We start from the raw sequence: 27,972 nt of genomic DNA, 5'->3' as shown, positions 1-27,972 counted from the left end.
TAGTTCATTTTGCTTCGAGTTTTCCTGAGGATTAAATTTTAATTATGTCGGGATTTGATGATTTAGGTGTGTTTTATAGTGACAACTTTGCATTTGGTGATCAGTCAGAAACAGATTCTCAACGAACGGACTTTCAAGCTGCTAAACGACGGTTAAAAGAATTTATTCGTCAGTTTCATGAAGGAAATTTTGTTTATTACTACAGGTGAATCCTTTTGGTCTGTTCAGCTTGATGCTTTTTCGATATCTTTAATCGACACAAAAAAAAAAATAGTTTTTCTCTTTCGTGTTTTAAAATGGTGTTGAGTGATTTAATTGTTTTTTTTTTTTTTTTCGTAATGTGATCAGTTCCTTTATTTGCAACAAAATGTGTCCTTGTTTGGTCCGCTTTTCTACTACAGTTTTTATTGCGTCAAAAAATTAAATAAGCAGTTTGATTTTTCTACCATGTGTTTTATTAACCAGGGGTCTGACCAGAGCAAATTTGGGTCCGTTAACGGACCCTTCACAAAAATCCGATCAACCAAAACGGACCTTTCACAAAAATCCAATCAACCAAAACGGACCTTTCACAAAATCCCGATCAACCAAAACGGACCCTTCACAAAATTCTGATAAACAAAAACGGATCTTTCAAAAATTGTTTATTGAAAGAGCAAATCTCAGATTAAAATAATACAGCATATTTCCTGTATAAAAACGATAATGGTTGGAAACTTTTTTAAAGTTAAATTAGAGGAATCAACTTATACAAAATCAGCTAATTTCGCAAAAGAAAAAAAAAATCGGCACTCTTGTGATGCTCCTTGGGGGCAAACCATAAATAATTACTACGGCCAAATAAATATAATGCCTGTTGTTGGTTTCTTTGAAAGAAATTAACAGCTGAAAGTCAGTTTGGTTTATAATTTTGCTTGTTTGTTTTATGCAGCGGTGTTGTAAACTTCTTTGAAAAAGCGTCAACATTCTCTGAATAGGCGTAGTAAGCACTTTTCTCCCCACTCATGATTTAATAATCAATAATATACAGCAAAATGAACTTAGAACTGCAAAGGGTAGTAGGGGGGGGGGGATGTGATCGCTTCAGATAGGGTTACCAAATTCAAAGCGGTGCGATGTTTAACTGTTTATCGCCACTTAGCCTCTGGCGGTGCGATGTTTGGGAGAAAGTTATATGGGTTTGATTTTTCGATACTAAAAAGGATAATTAACTTAAAATAAACTCTTTTATTTACCGTTTTTTTTCTATAGATGCCTACATTTTGAAAAACGAAATCTTTTTAGTTCCGATATGAGAATCATATTTCACTCTTTTTTCAAGCTAACTTCGCTTTATTAGGATGCAAATAAAGGAAAAGGATTCTTTATTTTTGTAAGAAAGCTTATTTCAGGTTTTTAAAGCGGAATTCCATTTTCTTTTATGAGTCAATAATTAAAATGCTGAATCGATCGTTTATTTTTTATTTTATTTATTTATTATTATTATTATTTTTGCTTCAACTGTGTCCAGATATTAATGATATGTTTATCATAGGGCTCTAAAATGCAATTCTAAAATAATTTTATCCAAAATATTTATTCTACAAGCCGTTTTTATACTTTTGATGCCTTCACTTTGAGGATTGCAATTTCTTTGCATCTGCTATGGGAATCTGATTTTTCGCATTTTCGATGTTTAGTACGCTTAGTTAAGAAGTAAACAAATAAAATATTTTTTTTTTCTAAAAATCACTGAATTTGTAAGTTTTAAACGAAATTCTGTGCTCTTAAACAGTGTCTTGGGTTAAAAATTTAAATGCTGAACCCCCCCGACTGAATTTTTTTTTCTTACAGTTGTTTTAAATACTATACAAATAACATTTCTAGTATAATTTAACATGATGTAGAATGGTAGATAAATATTGATACTTGAGGGGTGCCCATCTCCCAGTGAGCGATGCCTCTCCCCCCCCCCCCCAAATACTAGAAAAGCACTAAAGAATGATATTCTCAACAGAAAAGAGGGAAAACACTCAACTTTAAGTGTCAATGATGCAGTTTCCACCATCTCAAGAGTCTAAACTTTCGTTTTTGCAAAAAAAAATTTTTTTTTTTGCAAAATTATTTGATTTTTCACAAAAGTATTTGATTTTTCACAAAATTATTTGATTTTTCACAAAAAACGGACCCTGTGAAAAATCCTGGACAGACCCCTGTTAACCCATTTCAGGCCGAGCATGGAAATTTTATAAAATTTGATAATATTTTCTTAAAATTGGGTTTAAAATGCATCCATTAAGACACAAAAAAAGTTTCTTGCATAAAAAATAATATTTAATTAAAAAAATAAAATGGTGCGTGAACGCACCATTGGCCAAATCAATGAACAAATATTTCAGTGGAACAATATAATTCTTAGGCAAATTGTTACATTTTTAAATGAAAAATTTCGAAGCATTTTGGATGTAAATGGACTGTGCATTTGAGACACAAATAAATCGTGTGGTTTTTGCTCACTTTACATCGTCTGCGGGCTTTTTTCGTGTACATTTATGGTATATGGGATTCTATTAGTTCGTATTTCTTTCGGTAGAGCTGTGGATGATGGACGACCCTTGTTTAGATGTGTTATTTGTACCTTTTTTCACCAAATGATCCGTCTGATAAGCACAAATACCAAAGTTTGAATCCAAACCTTACTGGCTTTCCCTTTATGAACATTTTTGATGAATGCCTTCCAAAATAAGGCACCATCTCTTCGTCAATTGACAAATTTTGAGGAAAGATTTCAAATTGTAGATACTTTTTTTTTAGGCAGTGGCTGCTGCACCGACCGCCGGAAATGTAATGAAGCACCGACCACCTTCTGCGCATGCGCGGAGTAGAAATTACTGTTTTATGAACCCGATCAAGGGGGCGTTACGATGGGCGGGATCTAATTTCAATAGCCGACCAATGATCATGCTAAGCGTTCGGACGAATTATGTATGGCCGACCACACAAGTTAAGACTTTCCCAATGACATTCTAAGCGGTCGCACGGGTAATATATGGCCGACTACGCAAATTAAGATGTATACGCATATCTGCCAACATCTACTGGGGAAAAATCCAGTAGATCATTAAAAAATACAGTAAATGTTTACGACGGATTTTTCTTTCTTAGTTAGGAAATAGAAAATTTTTTTATTATCCTTCTTAGTACAACCAAATGTTCTTTACATCTTATACACAATCAAGAGAAATGATCAAAACCCAGGAATCTCCCAGAAAAACCAGTAGAGTTGGCAGGTATGTATACGCCGAGCGAAATGATAGTTCTGGAAATAATATAGATATTAAAACGGCATACATGATCTGTAATTATGTTTTAATCATACCAATAAATCGACCATCTGCAACCCATGCCCTCGGGTGCCGCTGCTTTGGGTTGGACATGATTTAAATAGACCTTATGAAATTCTATTGAGGTAGGATGTATAATATGAGAGTTAATATGAATTTCCAGTGAAATACTATATTTAGCGATAATTTAATAAGAATTTAGGTAGATTTACGGCGACTAACCAATGTCCTGCCGGTCGTATAATACGGCAGGAATTCTTTTCCGAACTCTGACTCATGCCCTCGAGCGCAAAATTCTAGGGAGGTCGGAAGTGTAATAGCGAATTTTAGGACAAAGTAGTATTTTAGGTCGGGACAAGCATTAGCAACACGATTTGGATAGCGCTTTCTAGCTGCTTCCAAAGTTCTGCAATCAGCGATGAAAAAATCTAAATAACTTTTCATTTTGAACTCCTTTAAACAGTTTTCGAATTCAATGTACGATTTGAAACTCGCACCGCGTTCCATGACGGTAGCCATTTTTACAAGAACCAAGCACGCACAATGGTCGGAAGTGGTTGGAACCGCCGCACAAAGAGAAGGAGTCAATCCGTTGAAAGTGTCAGATTTGCGCATGCGCAAGTTTCTAGGTCGGATGCCGAATCCCGCTCCGATGGTCGGTGCAGAAACCACTGCCTTTTTTTATATACAGGAAAAAATAGGCGTAAATTCGTAAACTTGTCTGTTTTATCAAGGCAAGAGTTATCGGATAAATGGATATTTTGTTTTATGTTTTTAAATCTGATTCAACTCGTGCTTTTCCGAGTTATTGGCAGTCCTTTATCCTCATCTAAAGACCAGTACATATCTACTTGGGGAAGAGAATTGTCATATATCGATATGTAACCAGTTAGCGGTAACCGTAACTGTTATCTTTGTGCGTGAAGTTTCAGTTCTGGTTCTGTTCGAGATGTATATAATTGTGTGTTCGTGATGTGAATAAATGTGTAATAAAAGTATTGTGCCGTATTAAATTATACCTCGCCTCTGCTATGTGTAAATACACACATGCCCACTCCATCTCAAAGAATAAATACATCACAAGAATGGTATCCAGGAAGAATTAGTATGCCTAAAAATGTTTTCAAGTCGGGTGCGGAAAATTAGAAAGCGTGACTATTATTTGCATTAGCATATTTTTTTGAAAAAAAAATAGAGAAATCTATTAGGACACATCTATTAGACAAATTTAAATGAAATAACAACAATCTGCAAAAAAAAAAAAAGAAAAAAAACGTAAGATTCCTTGCATAAAAACTAGGTTTTCAATTTTTACTTATTGTTAATGCATTCGGCCCAATGGTGCATTTACGCACCATTAATTTTGAATAACGATTTATAAGATTTTTTATGACATCATTTTTATTTTATCTATAGAATTTACAACTTTAACCCATTATAAGAACGTGTGATTAATCTCAAGTGGATTAATTATACAATTTCAAAAAGTCAAATTTGACAGTCGACGTTTCAAGGTAAAAAACAAGCATATTTTGAACTTTTCTCCAAAGAAAGTGCTTGTTCCAAATGAATTACTATTATTTTATAGATGCCTTCAAAACCTTTTAAAATAGCATAAAAATTAAATTTGTAAAACATATACGAAACAGCTTTAATTAAAAATTATTTACTGAAATAGTGCATATACGCACTTTTGGCCGAAAATGGGTTAAATACTAGTGGCACCTGCTCGGCTTTGCCCGTAGTAGAAAATTAAAAGGTCATTTGGTTCGCCTGTATATTTACGAATAATGGATGATGAATTCTCGCCAATTTGCTATGCTTTCCCATGTTAAAATTGGAATAGAAAAAGAACAAAATCTAATTTTCGAAAAATCGTTTTGATGTGCGTACCCCCATGCTATAAACCAACTCTGCCAAATTTCATGAAAATCGGCCGAATGGTCTAGGCGCTATGCGCGTCACAGAGATCCAGAAGGACTTTTAGCTTTATTATAAGTAAAATTTCTGATCATCGCAAATTTTTTGAAAATGTTCAATTTATTAGCTTTTTTGATTGATTTTTTAACAAAACGTTATGAAGTTGACCATCGAAATCAACTTATGTTACTATTATATTGTGATAAATATTATCTAATGTTGTAACTAATTTATTCTCTTTTGCGTTCAGAGTGAAAAAAAAAACAGTTTAATAATCAGTGTAACGTATTAAATTAAATGAAATGTTAAATACATCAGTTTCTGCTTTAGTGCTATTTATGCCAGAGCCATTTACATTTTCTCAAGGATCAGTGCTATATGTTTCTTTATCAACTTCACTGCTGCTATAACTAGTAGACTCCTTTCCTAATTCTTCTAAAATTTTTTGTTTTTATGGTTTCTAAAATGGACTAAAGTTTCGCAGGTCTTGGATTGAAAAAATGATATCATATATTTTTCTGGCACTGTTAAAATTAAGCTTCTGATTCAATTTTGTTCAATTTAACTGTACTCTGTACTATGTGATTTTTTCCTTTTCTTTATGTATAAAATAACCTGCAAACCAGACACTTGTTTTGACATTACAAAGAATTTGCTTTTCAAAGCAAAAAATGAAAAAGATAATCTGCTAATTTTATTACTTTACACAATTTTATTGTTATTTTTTAGCTAATGCCGCACAAAGGTTAACCCTTTTTTTATGTATTAAAATGATTTTTTTTAAGTTCCACACTAGTTTATAGTTTTGTTTATATTTATTATTGGCAATATTTTTTTTCTTGACATTCACTTAAGACATTTTTTCTGTATATTTTAGGGATCAATTGAAGCAACACTATAATTTGCAGCAATATTGGCTTGAAGTATCCCTAGAAGATTTGACTAGTTTTGATGAGTTGCTTGGAGAGAAACTAAACAAACAGCCAACTGAATATCTACCATTGGTTAGTAAAAAATCTTTTTTTTTTTTTTTGACCATGTACTCTTGTATTATGCTTAATGATGTTGATTATATCATTTATAAAAGTAACTTATTTCAATTCAAGTTAATGCTTTAGTTAGCCATTGGTTTTGAAAAAATTCCAAATTTGTACTTTAAAAGGTTTTTAATTTTAAAGTACAGCTGTCCCCACTTAATCGGGTACTGAAAATCAAATACCCTGTGGAAAATATATGCACATATGGCAATGTTGAATTTCCCCGCTTTGGCTCAAAAAGAACACAAAGGGGCTGCCGGCTGCAGCACCCTGCCCTGCCAGAGTATGTTAGTTTTAGTACTATTGTTAATCTAACCCTATTTTTGTAAATGATATAATATGAGAATTGATACATTTAAGATTGCTGTTTATGCTGAAAAGAAATTTATATGCTGTTTCTGCTTGCAAATAATTTCAAACCTTAATTTTTAAATGTCCTCTGCTCTAAGAAGTAATATTTTATTAATGATAATGTGTTGTTTGTAGTTTGAAGAAGCTGCCCGAGAAGTTGCCGATGAAATTACAAAACCTCGTCCTGAAGGAGAAGAAAATATCCATGATATTCAAATTATGATGCGATCAAATGCCAATCCATGTTTAATGAGAGATCTGAAGGTAATATGTCAAAAATTCATTTTCACATATGCTTTGATAGTCAAGCTGCCTTAAATGCCCTAAGTAAGAATTATGACATTCCACATTGTTTGAGGATGCTATTATGTACTTTGCACTCTTGCAAAGCTGAATAAGGAAACTCTGTCATGGGCACCCATAAGCAAAATTTTAAGGGGGGAGGGGGTCAGATATTTTCCCCAAGGTTTAGCAGGATATTTGCGGCACTGGAACAGATTTCAGTACAGATTAGAGTTATTTTCGACATTTTTAATCACTTATTCATTACTGGCTGGTGAAGAATTGATTTTATATTTTTGCAAAGAAAAAAGTACTAAAAGCAAAGAAGTTCTAATTTCTAAGGGAAGGGGGAGGGCTTGAGCCCCCCCCCCCCACTTGCCCCCTTCCCCCATATGGGAGCCTATGTCTTTCATAAACCCATAGTTGGAGCAAACTAAGGTTTGAAAAAAAACTGAGTTTTCCTTAAAAAGGGACTAGCCCACACGACTTTTTGATCAAATACCCGAGTTTTGTTGAGTGTTTGATGAAAAACCCGGGCTTTTTCGGGTTTTTTCAAGAATCATTTTAAGCTGAATCTCTATTTTATCAAACTACTGCTTATGGACTGTTACTTTTTTTTGGGTTACAGTCAACTCCCACTACAACGCGATTCAACTTACGCGAAATGGCTATAACGCGAGGTTTTCAAGAGCAGCGAATTTTAGAGCTAAAGCGAATTTCTTGCTCTCAACACGAAAATATTTGGAAAGAAATTGTGATGACAGGTTTCGGTTTTGTTATTGACTACTAAACATTGACTTCGTGAATGTGCTTTCATCCTTTTAACATCACTGAGTGCGCAAGTCCCCCACACACCGCACTATAAACGTAGCTTTGTTAGTATGTATATGTCACCGCTCCTCATTTTTTCATTTATTTGTTCTAAATATGAAAGGTGAGGAAATATTGTGGCCCCTAGGCAAGCTGTTTCATCTAAAGTTTGAAGATGGAAATAAAAAATGAAAGTTTGACAATTTAAGAAAAGGTAAAGATTCTTGGTACGCTTCAAGGGTCAAAGTAGAACAACAGGTATGAGGGAATCTTTCATACAGACCTTATTTTTACTATGAAGCTCGCTGAGTAGTGTTTAAGCAAAATGCAAACAGAATGACGCTGGAATCAGCTCTTATATTGTAGGTTATAGAGACCCTGAAAGAAGGGTGTTATCATAGATGTAGATGTTATAAAAGTAAATGCGAAGCTACTGTATTAAAAAAATATATCAGTATGACAATCAGATTGCGCCGCATAAAATATCATCTTCAATTTTTAAGTTATAAATGTAACTTATTGTATCTACTGTATAGTACTTTTACAGTGGAGAGCTTTGTTATTACTACATACTGTATGTACCATAAAGTTTTATTTTTATGTCTCTCTCTCTCTCTCTCCCACTGATCATTGATTTTGTGCATCGTAACAGTATTTTATGTCAAATACAGTTTTTTAAAAATATGGTAAAAATTCAGCTCCTTACGTAAGAAACGTTAATGTATAGTTAAAAAATGGTTTAAAATAGTTTTAAAATGTCTAAAATGGTTGGGCATGTTAATAAAAAAATCATATACACAACACTTTTCCACAACACGAAATTTCGACTTACGCGAAGATTCTTCGAACGCATCCCTCGCGTAAGTCGGGATCCGACTTTATGTAATTTTAAATCATGCATGTATTTTTACTTAAATTTAATAGAAAAAATATTAAGATTAAAGAGAAAAAAAAAATTTTTTTTGCAAGCAGCTTAATATTTATTTGAAATACTAATAAAATAAATTTATTGGCAAGTCCTAGTCCTCTTTAATATTGAGTTGGATAACCTATTAGATAGAATATGATGTAAGAAGGAAACATTTACCTCTATTCAGAAACAAAAGTTCTTGTAATCCAGATATGTTTTGCAGCTTGTTCTCACAACATATGACTTAAGTTTTAAGATAAATAGGGCAGCATAAATGATACACATGAATAATATCAAATATTTTAAACTTCATTGACTCAAGAAGTTGGAAATAAAAATTTGAACATTATTAATATTATTAAGTGACATGATAAATCTTGCATAGAATAATATGGAAAAATGTTATAAATGTTCAGGTTTGGTTGCAGTTTAAGGAAAATGGTGCAGCCATCACACAGGTTGGCTTCTTTTGGCTAATTTCAAGTGATGAATGTCATCTAACCTTTTCAGTTGCCAATGTTGCAATAAGCTGCTCTTAAGAGAGATTCCCTGTAACAGTTTATTAAAGCATTTTTCCGATCAATGCAAAAGTACATTGCAGGAAATTCTCAATGGAAAAGCTAACTGCCATTACATATTCGAATTGATCCTTGCAAAAGCTGTATCTGGTTGTGTTGCAGACCCAGGCCCGACGAGAGGCCATGTCAGTCTAGTCGGAAACTAGGAGCCCAGCCCTTGGGGGGGGGGGGGCAGCGACATTGACGCAAAAAAAAGAAAGGGAAAAAGTGGGGGGGGGCTCCGACGTAAGATTAAGTAAACATAAAGATCAAGTAAGATCTTACGTTTAAGTAAGATTCTCTTCTTATGGCACTTAAAATAGTTAACTTTTTTTCTAGTAAGCAGTTTTGAGTTTTTTCTCCCCACCCCCACTTTTTCTTCCTCATTTCTTTCCCCCCCTTTTTTCTTTTTTTAGGGGGGGGGGGCAGGAGGGGCCCAATGACATAACTGACAAGGGGCCCGCCTTGGCTCTCTACGGCCCTGTGCAGACCTATATGAAGTGAAAGGTGCATTCACCCTCCAAGGAAAATCTTGTTAAAATTATAATTTTTTGCATTGATAGGTATTTAGCCTGTTCTGCTCATATTCAATGGCAAATGTCACAATGCATTTTTGGAAGCGCCCTTAGAAATGAGCGCAATTAGAAAGATATTTTTCACATGCCTTTTTGGATCCCGTTCAATTTCTTTCCCAATTTGCAATATGGTAAATCTTCCATTTCATGTTGTACATAATGTACCATTTTCATAACTTAATGAAGGGATAGATAATTGTAAATTTCAAAAACATTAGCTGAGTAACATTATTTTTTTTATCACAAACTGTTTTCAGGGTAACTTACTGATATTTTGTTTGATTTCTTTTCTCACCAGTCAGATCACATTTCAAAACTTGTGAAAATTCCTGGTATAATTACTGCTGCCTCAAGTGTCCAGGCTAAATCTACAACAATTAGTATCCAGTGCCGTTCCTGTAAGGAAATTGTTCCCAAGATTAAAATTAATCCTGGTTTTGATGGTTTAAATTTGCCTAGAAGATGCAATAGGTAAATATATTTCAAGTACAATGTTTGTTGTCATGTTAACTGAGAGATATATTTATCGGATGTTGAAATGCATAGTATATATGAAAATCAATTTTCTTTGTTCTGGACAAACTTCGTGAAAAATTCAAGTTATTCTGTGAATATTTTATTTTGAATAAGATGAATTACATTCAAGTTAAAATAAGTAAGCAAGCTGTCATCTATAAACTTATTTAATGATTAGAAGTTTTTGCACTAGCTAAATGATCTAATAGTACAATACCCACTAGAAATGCTTGACTTCATAAGGAGATGCAAATAAATGCTTCCATTTCTGTATGTTTTAGTTTTTGCACAAATAATTTTATTTATTTTTTGGCTTACTTATTCATTATTTATTTATTGGGTCATTTCATGGTGTTTTTCACATTTCTGTAGAGTCTGTAACATAACCATTTTTTGCCATAACTTTTTAATTTACTGTTTGATTAGAATAATTATTTTATTTTGAGCTTTTCCTACCAATACAACAAGTCATATTAAAATAATTTGCAAATGTAATAATAATGTAAATAAAAAAATTATAGCAAAAAAAAGGTCATGTTATGGACTCTACACAAATGTCAAAAATACCTTGAAATGACCCTGTTATTATTTAAGTTTCTATCTAAAAACTCATTTTCATCTTTTAAATATTTGTTTGTCAAATGTGTTCCTTATTATAAAATGCTTTTTGTGTTAGTGATCGTTTTTAAGAGACATCAATCTACTAAGTTGTTGATTGAACATATTGTGTCTCTTTACTTGTTTAGTGACCAAACAACTGGTCAACCTCGTTGTCCTGTTGACCCATATTTTATCATACCAGATAAATCTGAATGTGTTGATTTTCAAGTTTTGAAAATGCAAGAATTGCCAGATCATGTTCCACATGGAGAAATGCCTCGCCATATACAACTATACTGTGACAGGTAAGTTCATCTTTATTATTGTAATTTATTTTCTTGCAATAAAGAAATGTTGACAGGCTTCTTGTTGCATAGAATTTATCAATACTAATCTTTTTAAAATTTATCAATACTAATCTTTTCTTATATCTGTTTATTTTAAAAGAAGGATGTCAAGTATTAAAAACATGTTTTAATATCTTTCTTATTACTGTTTTCTTTCTTATAATTTAGGATATTTGTTGCTAATTGAATTAATTTCGGGTAATTGCTAAAATTTGTGCAGAGAAGTGATCTTTCGTTACTGCATGTTTTTATTGATTGTCAAATTTTGAAGATTTCAAATAATGGCGAGCATCCAGTAGATCTATTGGTGGCTGCTATTTGAAAATTAGTAATAGCAATTAAAACATAAGATAAAATATTTTTACATTACTCAGCAAAAGACAAGATGTTTTTTGTAATCATGTAATTTTCTTGTGTGATTCTATTGATTACTTCAACATGAAAGAGGGTTTTTCTCTTTTTTTTTTTTTTTGAAAATAATTAGCTGACCAATTGTCACTTCTTTAGAAAATGTGTAAAAAGTATTTTAATTTGAATGATGTTATAAGTTAAAAAAATTTGCTTCCTTTACAACTTTTAATTTTGTGTTTTAAGAGGTCTGAAAATGTGTAAATTCAACAAAGATAGTGAATTTGAAACCAAAGCTTTTTGATGATATATTTTATGTGAATTAAAATGAAGTTGAATAACCTGTGACACAAATGTGTCATCTAGTATATCTTTTATGCAATTTTTCTTATTTTGTATTTTCAGAAATTTATGTGAAAGAGTAGTACCAGGCAATCGAGTTACTGTTCTTGGAATTTATTGTATTAAGAAATTTACCAGAGCAAAGGTAAACTTCGACTCATGAATGGTTATGTTCTGACTTTGAAATCTCATTTCATGACATTGAAATATATTTTTCTTTTCAGAGAGGTCCATCTGAGAAAGCAAACATAGGTATACGTAATCCCTATGTTCGAGTTATTGGTTTATCTGTTGTAACCGAGGGAGCAGGCCGATCAACAGGCATCTCGTTTACTCCAGAAGAAGAAGAAACATTCCGTTTCTTAGCTAGCAGCCCTAACATTTTTGAAAGAATAACAAAAAGCATTGCTCCATCAATCTATGGATCTCTTGATATTAAAAAAGCTATAGCCTGCATGTTATTTGGTGGATCAAGAAAAAGGTTATTGGCAGTAATTGTTTCTTTTCATAGTGTGATTTTTTTTTTTTTTTTTTGAAGTTGTGGTTATGTTAACACAAAGCTATATCCTGCAGAATGTTGTAGTTTATTTAACACTATTAGTGTTCACTCTAGAAAAAAAAGGGCAGGGTGCTAGCCTTTGAAAGGGGCACTTTTTAAAAAAAGGGCACTATTTTAACGCGGTGTCAGCCCCCCCCCCCCCCCCCCCCCAAGGCCAATGATGCACCACTCAAAAAGTACTGAGCACCCCTCCCCCCCCCCAAAAAAAAAATTAAGAGGAGACATAACACCTAAAACAACTTGCAAAAATTCAAACAGTCTAGTCTGCACCATGACCCCCCCCCTTGATCGCCATCACCACTAACTTTAGTATTAAAAATGATTTCATCCAGAAAACGCACTTGTCTTCAGAATAGAGTTAACTCCCCCCCCCTCCCCCCCCCCCACACACACAAATGCCAACTAAGCTAAGCACGTTTTCCACACTCCATAGGAACATTTAGTTAATGCTGAAACTTGGTTTTGTGTGTTTTTCAACACTTTTCAAGCCATAATTTTAACTACCCATAAGAGTAAAAAAAAAAAATTCAGGCATTTCAAAACCCTTTGAATTTCAATTTAAGAACAATATTTAATTACTGATCTCCCCTTCCTACCAAAGAAACTGCTTAGTAATGTGCATTGTGCCATTAAGTATTTTAGTAGACATCAAAATTGTGATGCGTGTAAATTCTCCTTCTTTAAATATATTACACTTCAAATAGAATAATTAACTAAAAATGCTGTGTGCAGTGCTTCAAGAATGCAGTGGTAGTAAGTTGCAAAACTAAAAATACTTTATTTGAGCTCTATTTCTTAGTCTTGGAGTTCAAATTCATAACACAAATGTGTTGGCAGATATATGCGCTCCTAAATGCAATGCATAAGCAGCTTGGGCCAAGCTAAGATTTTTATCTCAGACAATTTTTGTGAAAATTTAATATTTTGCCATTTTAATTTTGTGATTTTTTTTTTAATCAATTGTATAATATTTATAAAAGAAAAAGAAACAGTGCAAGATTATTTTAATTAGAAAAAAGCACAAGTATGTCAAAAGTATGCTTTTTATTATGTCAATAAGTGTTTTAAATAATCTGCTATATGAATCACACACATATACAAAGATAATAAAAATATTTAGCAAAAAGGAAAGAATTGATGAAAGCTCTCTCAATGCGATGTTTCCATTTCAAACGGTTTTTTTTTGGGGGGGGGGGGGATTAAAAATCCAAGATATTAAAAAAATACTCTTGCATTTTAGCCTAGTAAGCTTTGTACTATGTTCTTCTTAGGAAACAATCAGAAAGTTAACTTTCCAGAAACAGATGTGAAAAGATTACTACACAATCACTAGCAATGCGCTAAAATGAGCTAAGCCTAATTTCCACGTGCAGACGAAAAACGGACACAAAGGGCTAAAATGTTAGGAAATGTACTATTCCCTCTCTCATTGTTGATTCTCAGAAGATCAAGGATGGGAAGGAATGAAACAAAGATCACTCCCTTCCCAGAAGACCCTACTCCTTCCCAAAACCTTTCAAAAACCCACCCTCAGTAGAAGGGAAGAAAGAACATGCCTTTGTTTCCTACTGATAAACCTGTTTGAATTCTGAGAATCTCATCCTCTCTTAGCCTAGGTATTTGCTTCCCCTTTTGTTTATGGGGCCGTTTTCAGGGTGAAATTCTGGGAACTAGGATAAGACATTTGCGTTTTTGCAGACGATCGCTGGACAAATAAAATTGTCCGATATCGCGGCAGGTCGAAACGATGGTTGAGGCATGTTTTTAAAAACACAGGGTGCAATTTCTTATTTTTGAAAAGGGCGGGGCGCATTTCACGATCTAAAAGAAGGGCAGGGCGCATTCTGCTGATATGGAAAAGGGCAGGGTGCTGCGCCCTTCAAAAACGGCCTAGCGGGAACACTAAACACTATTTTACAGGGTGGCGACAGATCAGGGAAAAGTCAGGGAACTTTATTAACGAGGGAAATATCAGGGAATTTTGAAAAAATTACAAAAAATCAGGGAAAATTAATTTTATGAAGGAAAAAAAATTTTTTTTTTGCTTTACAAAATTAAGTACTCTAATTCCCTGCGCATTTTCCGCCAATTATCTGTTCAAAAAAAAAAAAAGTAAAATTAATGAGGAGCGATTATACACTGCCGCATATTTGTGCATCTTTAGTCCTCAATGTCAAAGTATTGAATCTTACTTATTAACCACAAGATGAACTTCCTAAGATTGCTTCTGTGTCTGTTAGGTTGTTTATTTTACCTAGCTTGAAATTTCCATTTACGCTTTCAATGCTACGTAAAATAAACAACCATACAGGCAAAGAGGAAGCCTTCATTAATGCCTGAGCTCCTTTGCCTTTATTCCATTCTCTCGAAGTAATTAGCGTACTGTAATCATGATTTCAAGAAGAAATCTTTGGTTTTGGAATTAATACTATAAAAGCTTAAAAGTTATTACTTCTTCGTGTTTTTAATTTAATCGCTAAAATTGAACTTACAATTAAAAAAAAACTTTTTTTTTGCCGTTATACTATTTGTTGTCACCGCAGATTATAAAGGTTTTCTTTTCTTCAGACTTAAGTGATTCTTTAATTTTATAACCGAGTTGTATTCTTCTTTTATATATTTTGAAATTAACTAATTGCTTTTTTTTTCTTTTTTTTCCCCTTCATTTCAAAGTTGTTTGTTACAAAAGCAATCTTAAGATTTTTTTTTTCCGTTACATCCTGAAATCATTTGAAATAGAGTTAACTTGTGTACTTAAGTAAATATCTTTATTTTTTTATTGTTAAAATGCTGTATTCATTCATTAAAACCTATGTTCTTGATTAGAGAAAAGCTCCCTATGAATGGATGTCAAATGGTTTCATCTGTTTTGCATAAATATGTCAATTAGGTATATAAGAATAACTACATTATTTCTATTCTTTCACTATTACTTGTTATTCTTGCAACAATTATTATACTGTTTGAAAACTTAGTTCAAAATAATTTCAATTACTTTTTAGTTCTATCATAAATACAGAGGTGTTTTTAAGAGTAATTTAAAGTTTCTTAAAATTCTTATGCTAAGTGGTTTCTGAAAGTAAAGTTTTTTTTTTTTTTTTTTAATCTTCTCTAATCTTTCCATATAGAAAAACTTAATATACTGTTTTGTAGGGGTTTTTCCCAAAAAAATTGACTTGATATGTTTTTTTAACCATTTTATTAAAAAAGTAGCATCTTTTTAAAATATATCTTTAGTTCAACAACTTTACACAACTTAAAACGTTTAAAATACTGCATTTTATACAAACATACAATGGATTTCAAGTAGAGCAAAGAAAGAAAACCAAAAGTCGGGGAATTTTTTCACAATTCCTGTCGCCACCCCCTGTTTTACATATCACTCTATAAGTTTTAGTGCATGATTTAATGATTTTTAGTGCATATAATACAGGGTTGCATTATAAGTTATTTTTTAAAGTATAAAATTAATACAAAGATTGCAAAATGTTAATACTTTTGTAGCCCACTAAATAAAATGTATGAATTAGATTTTTGTGGAAATTGAGGAGTTCAAAGTTGAAACCATATTTTTCATAAAATAAATGGGGTAGAAATAGGGTCAGGTCAGAAACTTAACATAAGCTGTGTTAAATATTTTCAAGGAGGCATGCAGCAGAGCCAAGTATTAAAAACCCTAATGATTGAAAATTGTAGAACAATAATGTTCAAATTTCAAATTAACCTTATTGTAGATATGGGGCAGATACAAGGGGGAGGCAATCGCCCCTCCCTTGAGGGCCACTTATACCAGTAATTTAATACCAGTACCAAAACATTTTTGCCAAAAATTGTTATGAATTACATTTTAAGTAATCGCTGTATCACTCAAATTTCAATTTTGATTGTGAAAACAAATGTCTTTCTTTTAATTGTACCCTTCTGTTTAATTTTCTTTTGTGTGTGTGTGTATGTGTGTTTATACTCATGCATGTGCATGCTAATAATTTGATAAGTTTGAGTTTCTTTACAATCCAAATTTGAGTAAAATCTATTGGTTAAAGTTTTTAATTATTTTCTTCAAGATTACCCGATGGCTTAACAAGAAGAGGGGACATAAATATTCTTTTGCTTGGAGATCCTGGAACTGCTAAAAGTCAGTTGTTGAAATTTGTAGAAAAAGTAGCCCCTGTTGGAGTAAGTATTATAGATGTTTCCATTTAGGATTTTCATTGTTTGATATATAAGCTTTTGCCGTACACATAAAGATGAATCAGAATCTTGACTTGTAGCAGGCAGTTTGATCTTGTATGAATCAAGTCATTTTAATACTATGAAGCTTATTAGCTATAAAGCTACTTAAAGCAACAAATCTTAGTGCAAAATAATATACAAGATTTGCCAAAAGGTCTGTATTACTGAGGCATTAACAGCAGGACTTAATTTTCATGGGAGCTCAAGGAAGCTAATCTCCTATGCTTTTTGATTTTATTCAAATTTTAATGTTCTAGACAAAAATCTTGCTATTTATGTAAAAATCAGTTTGGGGAACAATAGGGCTCCCATACTTCTTTTAGTAGGAATTAAGTCCTTACACTAGCTCAGCCAGAAATATCTTCTGGAGGGGGTTTTTGTTGAAAAATACCTTCTGAAGGGGTTTTTTGATCAAAAATACCTTCTGAAGGGGCTTTGTTTTTTGATCAAAACAGCCCTTTCATATGCATAAACTACTGTATTAGAATTTACATTTATGTTAAAACCAATGAATCTGGAAGGCGTTTTCATCCCCAAAACTCCCCTTCGCAGTGCCACTGAGGCCTGATTAATATTAACATCAAGTGAAGTCATTCAGGACAATATGTCCTGATGAGGCCAATATGTCCCTTGTTGAGGCAAATTTGTATGTTCCTGTAACTAACTTTTTTTTTAATCATTGTTAAACAGCTATCCCCCAACCCCCCCTTTTTTAAATTTTGCTCAGAAACTATTTATTTCTTAGCTATAAAAGTCATTAGATCAAATCATGATTTCAAATTTTATTTATCAAAACCTTCGTTTAATTCCCCCAAAATGTAAATTTACCAGTTCCCAAACTGATCTGAAGTGAATCTGGAGCAATTGCATCCTTGCTTTCTAAATATATACTCTTCTGTTACTATAATAGTGGTGTTATTCTAGGTCTATACTTCTGGAAAAGGTAGCAGTGCTGCTGGCTTAACAGCCTCTGTCATTAGAGATCCAGTATCTGTGAGTATTTCCTTTGTCATTTGCTTACGTTAGCTACATAATTTTATTTAACTTGTTTAAAACTTTAAGCATATCAAACTGAATTTTCTATTTAAGACACTACAAAACATGTAAATGTCAACATTCAAGTATTTATTATTAACAATATTTTTTATTTTATTTATTTATTCATTTTTTTTCTTTTTTAAAGTCTTGTAGTACTCGTGTTAAATCAGAAATCCTATTTCTAATTTGAAAATAATGATACAACTTAAAATTTAAGTTGTTAGGCAACTTTACTTGAAAAGTAAATAAGTGCTTGCATTTTTAGATTGTTTTATTGTGTGAAGAATATGTATGTCCTTATATGTTATTCATTTCTTAGTGCTTAATATGCTTATATAATTAAAGTAATGAATATATTTAGCTTTAAAGATATATGAATCAATAGATCATTTTCTGTTTTTGAAAAATATAAACATGTGATTTGAGTTTTTTTCTTCATTACTGACTAGCCCCTACTGCAGATTTTGCTTTGTAATTGTTCTTGTTATTCCAGTTTTCTATTTTGTAAGCCTTTCTTAAATTGTGCATAATTGTATATCTTCATACCCATTCATTTTATTGTGCATAAGATTGCTCTATTAAGTTCTTGCAGCAGAATAGTACTGGATTGTTAAAGGCCATAAACCAATTAGTTCTGCTTATTTGTGAAGTTTAACTATTGCACAGTCTGTGTTTTTTTAATCTGTTATTGAAAATGGTTAATTTGCCATGAGCTGTCTTATTATATTATGAGTTTTAGGCATGTAATTTTGAAGCATTCTAAAAGATACTGACTTTTTTTCTTGTATAGAGAAATTTTATCATGGAAGGCGGTGCTATGGTTCTTGCTGATGGTGGTGTGGTATGTATTGATGAGTTTGATAAAATGCGGGAAGATGATAGAGTCGCTATTCATGAAGCTATGGAACAGCAAACAATCTCTATTGCAAAAGTAAGAAGTATTTCAAGTTTGATTTAAAATTACTGATATTTACATTAAAAAATTTGTCCTTATCAAACCATATTTCTAATTCCAGGCGGGTATCACAACCACTCTAAATTCTCGATGTGCTGTATTTGCTGCTGCTAACAGTGTTTTTGGCAGATGGGATGAGACCAGAGCTGAGGAAAACATTGATTTTATGCCAACTATTTTATCTAGATTCGATATGATTTTTATTGTCAAAGATGAGCATGATGAACGTAAAGATAGTGTGAGCCTTATTTTTTTTACCTTACATACATGTATAATTTTTATGACTTACCTGATTTTTTAACTAATTTTAATCTTAGTTTCGCATGTCATTAACATGGCAAAATGTTTTGCAAAGATTTTATTTCAAGCATTTGCACCTTGTTCTTGAAAAGACAGGATCAGATGCTGATCCACTAAGGATCCAGAAGCAGCCAAATGTTAGATGAGATATACTTGCATTAGACAAAAATAGTTTAAAAAATTTAAATATTTTCAAAGCTTTAGAAAATTGAGTTAATTTGAGAGCAATGTCTTAAGCATGTCTGTTATTGGTGCCATTACCATATGGTGTGGCAGGTTTTACACTGGGTTCAAAAGTTCCTTAGCATTAAAATTGAGGTAAAAATTTCTCATACATTTATATATGCCTCAGTGTGTTTCTTCTCTTGTTGAAGATAAATTACCTTTTTTAGTTTGTAATATCTTTGAAGAAATAAGTGCAGCAGCTATTTTTTTTAACTTAAAATAAAAAAAGGAAACAAATGATTGATTTGCCAGATAAAACTAAGTGTTAATTGAACTTAATAGTAGTTTAAAAACATCTTAGCTAAAATTCAAAAGATATTAAGTTGATAATTGCCATGCACGCTTCCTTTCTAGGATCATACATTTTTTCTTTCTTTTTTTTTAAATTAATTTATTTTTCTTTGAGCAAAAAAACAAAAATGCACTGCTTAATTTTCCCAAATTGCGAAAACGCGACCATAGCGGAAACTTTGATGTTTAGAGACATTGTTAAAATCATATTTCTTCTCTCTTTCTCTCTCTATCTTAATATACAAATGTTTATCTTATTGATTCATTTCATATTGTCAGAGACTTGCGAAACATGTGATGGGTCTTCACATGAATGCTTTGCAAAGTACTGAAGAAGTGGAAGGAGAACTCAGCCTTGCAACATTAAAGAAGTATATTGCCTTCTGCCGATCGTAAGTTATTTTTAAATGCATTTTTTCATCTCAATGAAATTTAATTTAGTTTGTTCTGAAATTCTGATGCAGAACAACTTGTTTCCTTCAATCCTTAATAAGGATCCCTGATTGTATAAAGAAGTGTAATTTAAGTCAAAAATTAAATTGTGTGATGAACGATGTGCAACAATACTGATTAAATTACAAAGTTGAGAAGGTTGCCAATTAATTTCAGAATAAAATGTGTTAAAACACCCATTCTTTTATGCGGAGGCTATTTCAGAGCTCCTATGGTCGTGGGGATCTGTCACAATAGCGACATTTGCAATATGATAAATATGCCACTGACAGCAATAATAATTAATCTTTTTTTTCTTATAAATGCAAAATATTTATAAAAAAATTAAAGCTCTCTCAAGCAGGGGCGGAATTTCAGCATTTCATTTGGGGAGTCCAGTTTCTTAAATATGAGTTACCTCACTATGGTTCAAACAGGGGTCGAAGTAGTCCTATATATCCTATATTTCCTATATTTTTCAAAAATGTCCTATATTTTCAATATTCCCTTTTTTTTAACCCTATATATCTTTTAAAAAGAACAGTAAATAAACTTCTGACATCGGATTTTTCGCTGAAAGTACGTGCCCAAACGAATTTCAAATTAAAAAACGCAACTGACTAAATCCTGCAACAGGCATCTTCTCTCATTGGCTACAGCAATGTGACATCACTCTATAGTTGGTGGAGTTTCGAGAACTAAGTCTGAAGTTGGTTTTAGAATTTTGCGTTTGGGGGGGCAACAGCCGTTTGTTTTGTTTTCCATGGGTGATTTTCGTTTTTGTTGGTATAGGGGCCTTGGTGGCCATGTGGTTTCGCCAACTTGCTTTGTAAGCAGAGAGGCGCAGGTTCGATTCCCGTCTGTAGCCATGAGTGTTCTTTTATTCCTATGTAATGTACATCTCTCATGTGTATTGTCCTGGAAATAAAATATGGAAAAAGGTTGTGGATTATTAGAGGTAAAATCTTCTCCGCTGAGAATAGCTATATACCCCAATGTGTGTTACCATAAATCAAATCAAATCAAATCGTTGGTATATTTTTGTGTTCAGTGCATTTTCTAATATTCTTTTTGTAAAATTTTGGGATCATCAAATGTTAGTTCCTTATGACGTTAAAACGTAGTTTGTTGTATTAAGTGGAATTATGATGGCGAAATCGCATTGCTTAACAAAATTTCGTGTGGAGCGGTTGAACGAGGAGGACATTAATTGTACAACTTTTGGTGCACGTACACTAAAGGAAAAGATGGATTTACCGCTTTTTGCCATTTTTGCAACTGTTTGTCATTTTGCAACCATTTGAGGCAGCATGCTAAAACATTCAAGTGTAAAGAAAACTCTGAAAAACGTCAGGAGGATCCTCCTCAAGCTCTGTTTGTTCTTAATAGAAGTGGTAAAAGGTTCAGTTTAGATATAAAATCAAATAATAGTGGAATTTGTACTTGAGTCATGAGTGAGGAAGAAAAATAAAAATCACCTTTATTCAAATTTTTATGTACTTTATAGTTATTTAGTCTATAAAGTACACTTTTTTTTTTCAAAAATTATTCTTTCAACTACAGGAAAGTCATTTGAAATGTAAGTTATATTTTTTGTTTGAGGTTTTTTTTTTTTTTGAAACAAAAACATTGATAAGACTAACTAAATAATATATGATATGTATTATTTCTTTTTTCATAGCAAAATTATTCATATAATGTGTCCTATATTTGTCCTATATTTTTTGTGGAAAATGTCCTATATGTGACAAGTTGGCCACTTCTACCCCTGTTCAAATCATATACTGACTAACAACAGTTGGTCATAAATTAGGTTTAATATTAATAAAAAAAAATGTTTAAAAACATAACTTATAAAATGAATTAAAATTTATGACAAAATTTTAATTTGTTTTATATAAAACACCTTGATACTACAATTTTTACATTTTAGTGAATTTTTAATGCATGCTTTTCGGAATTCAGAAGAACAGGAAACCATGCACCAATCCATCAAGATTTAGCATGTTTTGATAGGGTAAAGAATTGTTCAAACACTTTCCACAATATAAACAAATTAAATAATTTAAACGAAGCCATTCATGTTAGAGGGCACAAGCTTTCTAACCATTGAAAGAATCGTTTTGCAATAATTCTGCCAGGCATCAAATCACTGCTTTGAAATTATTGAGAAATGCTTTGTTTTAAATATATATAATTATAATAAAATACGAGTTATGTTTCTACTTGAAGAAAGCAATACACACTCAATATATAAACATACACTTGGAATATGAGCGTAACAATCCATGTGAAGTCCCAAGGAATTTTTGAAAATCATGCACATCACTTTGCTTGCACAGGACTTTCATACTGTATATACCATCGTTCTAGATCCAGGCTCGGATCTGCATTCCCCCGTTGTGAGGGGGTGGGGAACGTCCTTAAGGGGCTCAATGGTCCAAGAAATTGAGAAAAAGAAAAAAAACTTGCACTAAGGCTTAACATTGCAAATATACACTGCTGGCTTTTGGGAAGGGGCCTTTCAGATTTTGTGGCAGGGGGCCCAAAATTTATAAATCTGGGCCTGATCATTACACTGGACACACAAAATGAAGAGTTCACCCTATATACAGGAAAATTACTTCTTTAGTTAAAGCTCACTATGGTTCTACATCAGTTTTTTCTCTGCTGAAAAAGCCAGAAAGTGCTCCAGGAATTCAACAGAGAACACTTGCTTGTGCCTGGAAATGTGTCGAGTTTCATCAACTATTACTGAGAATGAAAAAGTTTTTTTTTTTTTTTAATGAACGTTGATTTGCCATTTACAAAAATTGAATTTACCTATTTTTTTATCTTTCTGCTCAAAAAATTTTGGGGGTGCGACCAGCCCCTCTTGCTGCCCCTGCTCTCAAGTTTATCATAGCTTTTCATTAGTATTGGAACCTTAAATAATAAATCATTCTTTTTTGTTAACTAATTTTTTTATGCAATCATCAAACTACCGTAAAATTTATCTTCCAGAAATAACTTGCATACCTCCATTTTTAGATTAAACCAAAAACTATACTGCTACCGGGGAAGATAAATCGCAGTAACAGCAGAAATGAGTTTTTGCGACATTAAATGATTTTTGAATTACATGCTAACAATAGGGAAACGTTGGATTTTGACGTTTTTTTCTTGCTTGATTTTCAGCGGAAACAAAATAAGCAAGCTTCTATAATAAAGCTAAAGTGCAATAGATGACACAAATGCAAAAAGAAAAAATTAAAATTTTGCAGAGTCTGCACTCTTACGCTCCCATTGCAATATATTGTTTTGTAGACAATCTCGCAAGATTCCCAGTTACAGCATAATTTAAAATGTTTAGTAAAATTATGTATACTAGATACGAAGAAAGTGTTGGAAGTTTGGACTTATGTCTAGCAGTTATTATGCAATTTCATCTTCGCAACATTTTTATGTTCAGCTCAAATTAGTGCCAAAAACGTTATCCCCCCCCTCCTCCTCCTACCTATAAAAAATGTAACTTTAACAATTTGCTACCTACTTTCATAAAAACATTTGAAGCTTTGGAAAATCTCTAACCATAGCTGATTTTTTTTTTTAACTTGAGATATAATTTTATAAGTAATTTGATTTTGAATGAAATAATTACATACCAGAAACTCAAAATCCAAACTGGAAATAGTTTCTAAAAGAAATTTTGAAATTATGACATTACTCAAAAAGATCCCCAAAAGAATGTCTCCAAAATTCATACATGTACTAGTAATGCATTTGGAAAGAACTTACTTCAAGTTGCTTCTATGCTGTATTATGTATTGTATGCTGTATTGCTGTGTACTTATAATAAATTAAATAAAATATATAAAGTTTTTTTTTAACTCTAAAGTGCAATTGTTAAATTGTAACTTGCCAAACTAATTTTTTTGTGTACATGAAAACATAATTGTAAATAAAAAGCAATTTTATGAAACCTAAGGTAAGAATATTCCTTTTCTTAGAGGCGCAAAATTTGTGGTTTGCTGATAAAAATTGGATGTTTATGTTGATCAAACCAACTTGCGTTGTGGTATTATTTCTATTACAAACCATATATGTTATCATTAGATTTTTAGTTTGTCCCTTTGTCTTTGTTTTAAGAGTTCTTCTGTATCATTCTTGAACAATTTTTGTTTCATAATGCATTAATTGTCCATACCCTTCTTCCACCTTTCCGTCAAAATATTTACCGTCTTGAACACATCACCAAACTTGCACCCATGCTTGTTATATATGGCTTAAAAGTAGGTAGATAATGAACCTATCTTGTTCACTTTGTATTAATTTATTATTTCAAAAATAACATTACATTTGAAAATGTTCTATGGTTATGTTCTAACGTTAAGCATCAAGTTTAATGACTTATTTCTCTATGCATAGGAGATGTGGTCCTCGCCTTTCACATGAAGCCTCAGAAAAGTTGAAAAACTATTACTTTTACATGAGGGGTAACAGAGAAAATCAAAGTGATAAAAAATCAACTATTCCAATCACTGTAAGGTAATTGGCTTTTTTTGCAGTATTTTGACAACATATGGTGCTGCATAACTTACTGGTTATGTTGGTGCTTAATAGTTACTCCAATTCAAAGTTTTATTAGAAACAGTAAATTTTCTGGGTTAAGTATACTATAATCTAAGTCATTTAAATTTTTGTATTTATTAAAACTGCCTATTCTAAACATTGGGTTTAAATCATGTAATGATGTATGTATAAATAATGTGTGTTTACTTTCATTAACATAGTGTCATTTCAGTAGTAATAACATATACTTTTTTTGTACTTTTAGGAGCTTTGATAGGAGAATCAATGTCCGTTTTATCAAATAGAAGGAATTTGATTTAATGGCATTTTCTTTTATTCAGGGAAAGCTTACTTTTTTCTTTTCCAATAATTCTACATAAAAGAATAACTAATTACAGTAAACCTAAAATACAAGAAATATTTTCGTTGTCTATCTAAATATAAAAGTAGAAAATTTTCTGTAAAGGGCGGTAAACCTTTTTTTTTTTTTTTTTTGAAATTTTTTAACTGATATTTTTTATTTTTTTCCCCTTAAATTAAAATGAACATTGGTATTTTTTAAGGTGGCAAAGAGAACTAAAATTATTCACAGTATGTTTGAGGTATAGTTAATAATTTAGGCCCTTGGATCAGCATGCATTAATGCCATTGAACACATAAGATGATTGATTATTTAATGCATTAAACAAGTTTATTTATTTTGTAATATTGAGAATTTTACTGTATCTACTTCACTCTCTTCAGAAAATAAAGATTTGAAACAGATATTGGTTGAATTTTGTCAAGTTACACTAAGTTAGGTTACATTATTATTCTAATTTATAAAAGCTATTCTATTACTAATAAAAAATACTTGTTCAGTGTATACATAATTTAAAAATAAGGTCTAATATTCTTAATGGAGATTTTATTTGTTAATGAGGTGTTCAATTATTTGTTCCATCTGTGTTGTAAAGTTTCAAAAAAAAAAGTTTTTTTTTTAAATTTTATAAGTAAATTGAGGGAAGTTCATAAATTACAAACTTCCTTTGGACTCATTTTCTAATAACATTTGTTTCTCTATATCTAGGCAATTAGAAGCCATTTGCAGGATTTCAGAAGCCCTTGCTAAGATGGAACTTCAGCCATTTGCAACTGAAAGACATGTTGATGAAGCTATGCGTTTGTTTCAAGTGTCTACTCTTGATGCTGCACATTCAGGAGATCTTGCTGGGGCAGAAGGTTTCACAACTGAAGAAGAACATCATACCTTGTTAAGAATTGAAAAGCAGTTGAAGAAAAGGTTTGCTATTGGCTCTCAAGTCTCTGAATTTAGCATTGTGCAAGACTTTTTAAAACAGGTAATTGCCACAGTTTATTTTTTATACTTTTGTCTTATATTTTTCAAAGCTACTTTTGTTGGATGTATCCATAATAATCTTTAACTTTTTGTTATTGTGTTCAATGTAGTTGTTTTCTAAGGAAAGAAAAGTTTTAGGCTTTGTTCAGACAGACAAAAAAAAGTTTTAACTTATATTGTAAATCATGATTTATAGATGAGTTAATTTAAAGTAGCACATTTATTGGATATAAAATATAGATATATAAGTTATAAACCTAAAATAGGGTGGGGTTGGTGAGGTTTAAGATACTAAAGGATATATAGAGAAGATAATTTAAAAATTAAAGCTTTTATGATGGACAACAATAATGTAGCTATTTATCACTTATAATCCTTGGTCCTTCCAGATTGTTCAAACAACATCGATTGACCATGCCTACAAATTCAGAAGATATTTATATTAAAGACGAACCTCATGATCACTTCATCTTTGGAGCTGTTTACAAAGTGTCATCATAGTCGAAGCAATGTATGAACGAAAATAGTTAAATAATTCATAATTATACACTATAACAAAATTATGAATTTAATATTTTTACGTCAATAATTGGACTTAAGTAATGTTTTGCATCATTAATGGGCAAGAATTAAACTGATGCAAAGCAGGGAAAACACTTCATGTGCCGGAAATCATGGGTTTGATTTCCATCTTTGCCGTGGGTGTTATTTCTTCTCTCTTGTAATGAAAATCTTGTGTTGTACTGTATGTGAATAAAAAATTATACTGCGTGTTGTCTTATTAGACGTTCACACTCCCTGTAAGGCACCAGTGGGGCATAACAACAACAAGACTTAAATCTCACAAGAAAACCTTGGTTTTCAATTTAAATAATTTTCAGGTACTGTCTGATCCCCTGTGAGAGGAAAAGGCAAACCTATAGTTTAGTGGTGGAAATTGACTCATTTCTATTAGTTTGTAGGGATGCCAGCCTTTGCAGACGTGTAGTCTGTAAATTAAGCTGAGTCACAATAAAATGAGCAAAACAGGTGCGTCAAATTTTTCATTTTCCCTCATTCAGGTAGACTCATCTTAACCGGTCTTTTACTAATTCCATAGCAACTGTGGGCAGACATTATGTAGATACTTTTTTGCATTGTGTTTTCAATTGAAATGTGCATTTCTAATATCTGTACCTCAGGGCCAGACTAATGTAATTCCAAAAATTAAGATTTTCCATTTTTTAGTGCATTATATGTAGAATTATATTTTGCGTAGAACCATATGAATGCAATTGTAAACAAAAAAAATTTCTTTGTAATAATTTTAACATTGTTAATAGAGTGAGAGTCCAACCAGTTGTATGCTCCAAGCAACCATTTTTCCGCCCTAATCTAAAACTCATTGGTTATGTGACTTATGTTAGTCTGGCTCTGAGATACAGATATTATTAGTCCTTGAAAATGTTTGATAAATCACTGGAAACATTTTGGCAAAAAACTGGGAACTTTGCATTGAGGTATCAAAATATCTTTTTGTTTGATCTTGGTATTTGTGTTATTCTAATCTCTAAACATTTTCTCCCCTTAGAAATATCCTGAAAGAACAATTTATAAAGTTATATATTCTATGATAAGAAGAGGTGAGCTTCAACATCGTTTACAAAGAAAAATGCTGTACCGTATCAAGTGATTTACAAATTGGATATATTGCCGAGCAATGTTTGAAAGCAGAACTTGGAACATTTTAAAAAACTGATCATGTCGAAATTTTCCTTTTTATGTTGTTGAATTTTAACTACCTTAGTATTTAAGAAGGAAATAAATATTTATTTCTCAAAAATCATGTTTTTGCTCATTCATTTCAGCAATTGTTCAAAATTTAAATGTCTTCATTGAAATTTGGTTTGTTATGTTTCTGGTGCTTCTTGCATGTTGCACTATGCTGTGCCAGTAAGGCTATTTTCGTGAATTTGCGGCATATTTGGCTGCTTTCAAGATTCTGTCCATTTTCCAATGATATATTACTCGTTCAGGGGTGGGACAGCTGCCCTAATTGGTGCAATCAGGCCTTTTGAGAGACGGGAGGTGAGCCAATATGAACTGCATAGAGCTCAGGGTGTTCATATTGGCTGCATGGCGAGCCAATTTG

General features: G+C 32.0%; 1 protein-coding gene across 1 annotated transcript; it reads left to right on the top strand.

The window, feature by feature from the left end:
• On the top strand, nucleotides 1-27,632 carry LOC129225172 (DNA replication licensing factor mcm5-A-like). The gene is made up of 15 exons (XM_054859737.1): nucleotides 1-205; nucleotides 6,121-6,247; nucleotides 6,767-6,895; nucleotides 10,064-10,236; nucleotides 11,028-11,186; nucleotides 11,982-12,063; nucleotides 12,143-12,399; nucleotides 16,542-16,653; nucleotides 17,635-17,703; nucleotides 18,539-18,679; nucleotides 18,765-18,941; nucleotides 19,799-19,911; nucleotides 24,359-24,478; nucleotides 25,572-25,842; nucleotides 27,412-27,632. Exons 1-15 carry the CDS (start codon nucleotides 45-47, stop codon nucleotides 27,511-27,513), a joined length of 2,193 nt encoding a protein of 730 aa, XP_054715712.1. The 5' UTR covers nucleotides 1-44; the 3' UTR covers nucleotides 27,514-27,632.
• Nucleotides 27,633-27,972: the final 340 nt, after the last annotated feature.

This window comes from Uloborus diversus, chromosome 6, assembly GCF_026930045.1.
Source record: "Uloborus diversus isolate 005 chromosome 6, Udiv.v.3.1, whole genome shotgun sequence".
Lineage (NCBI taxonomy): Eukaryota > Metazoa > Arthropoda > Arachnida > Araneae > Uloboridae > Uloborus > Uloborus diversus.
Note: the sequence above shows the minus strand (reverse complement) of the source record. Positions and strands in the feature narration are given on the sequence as shown.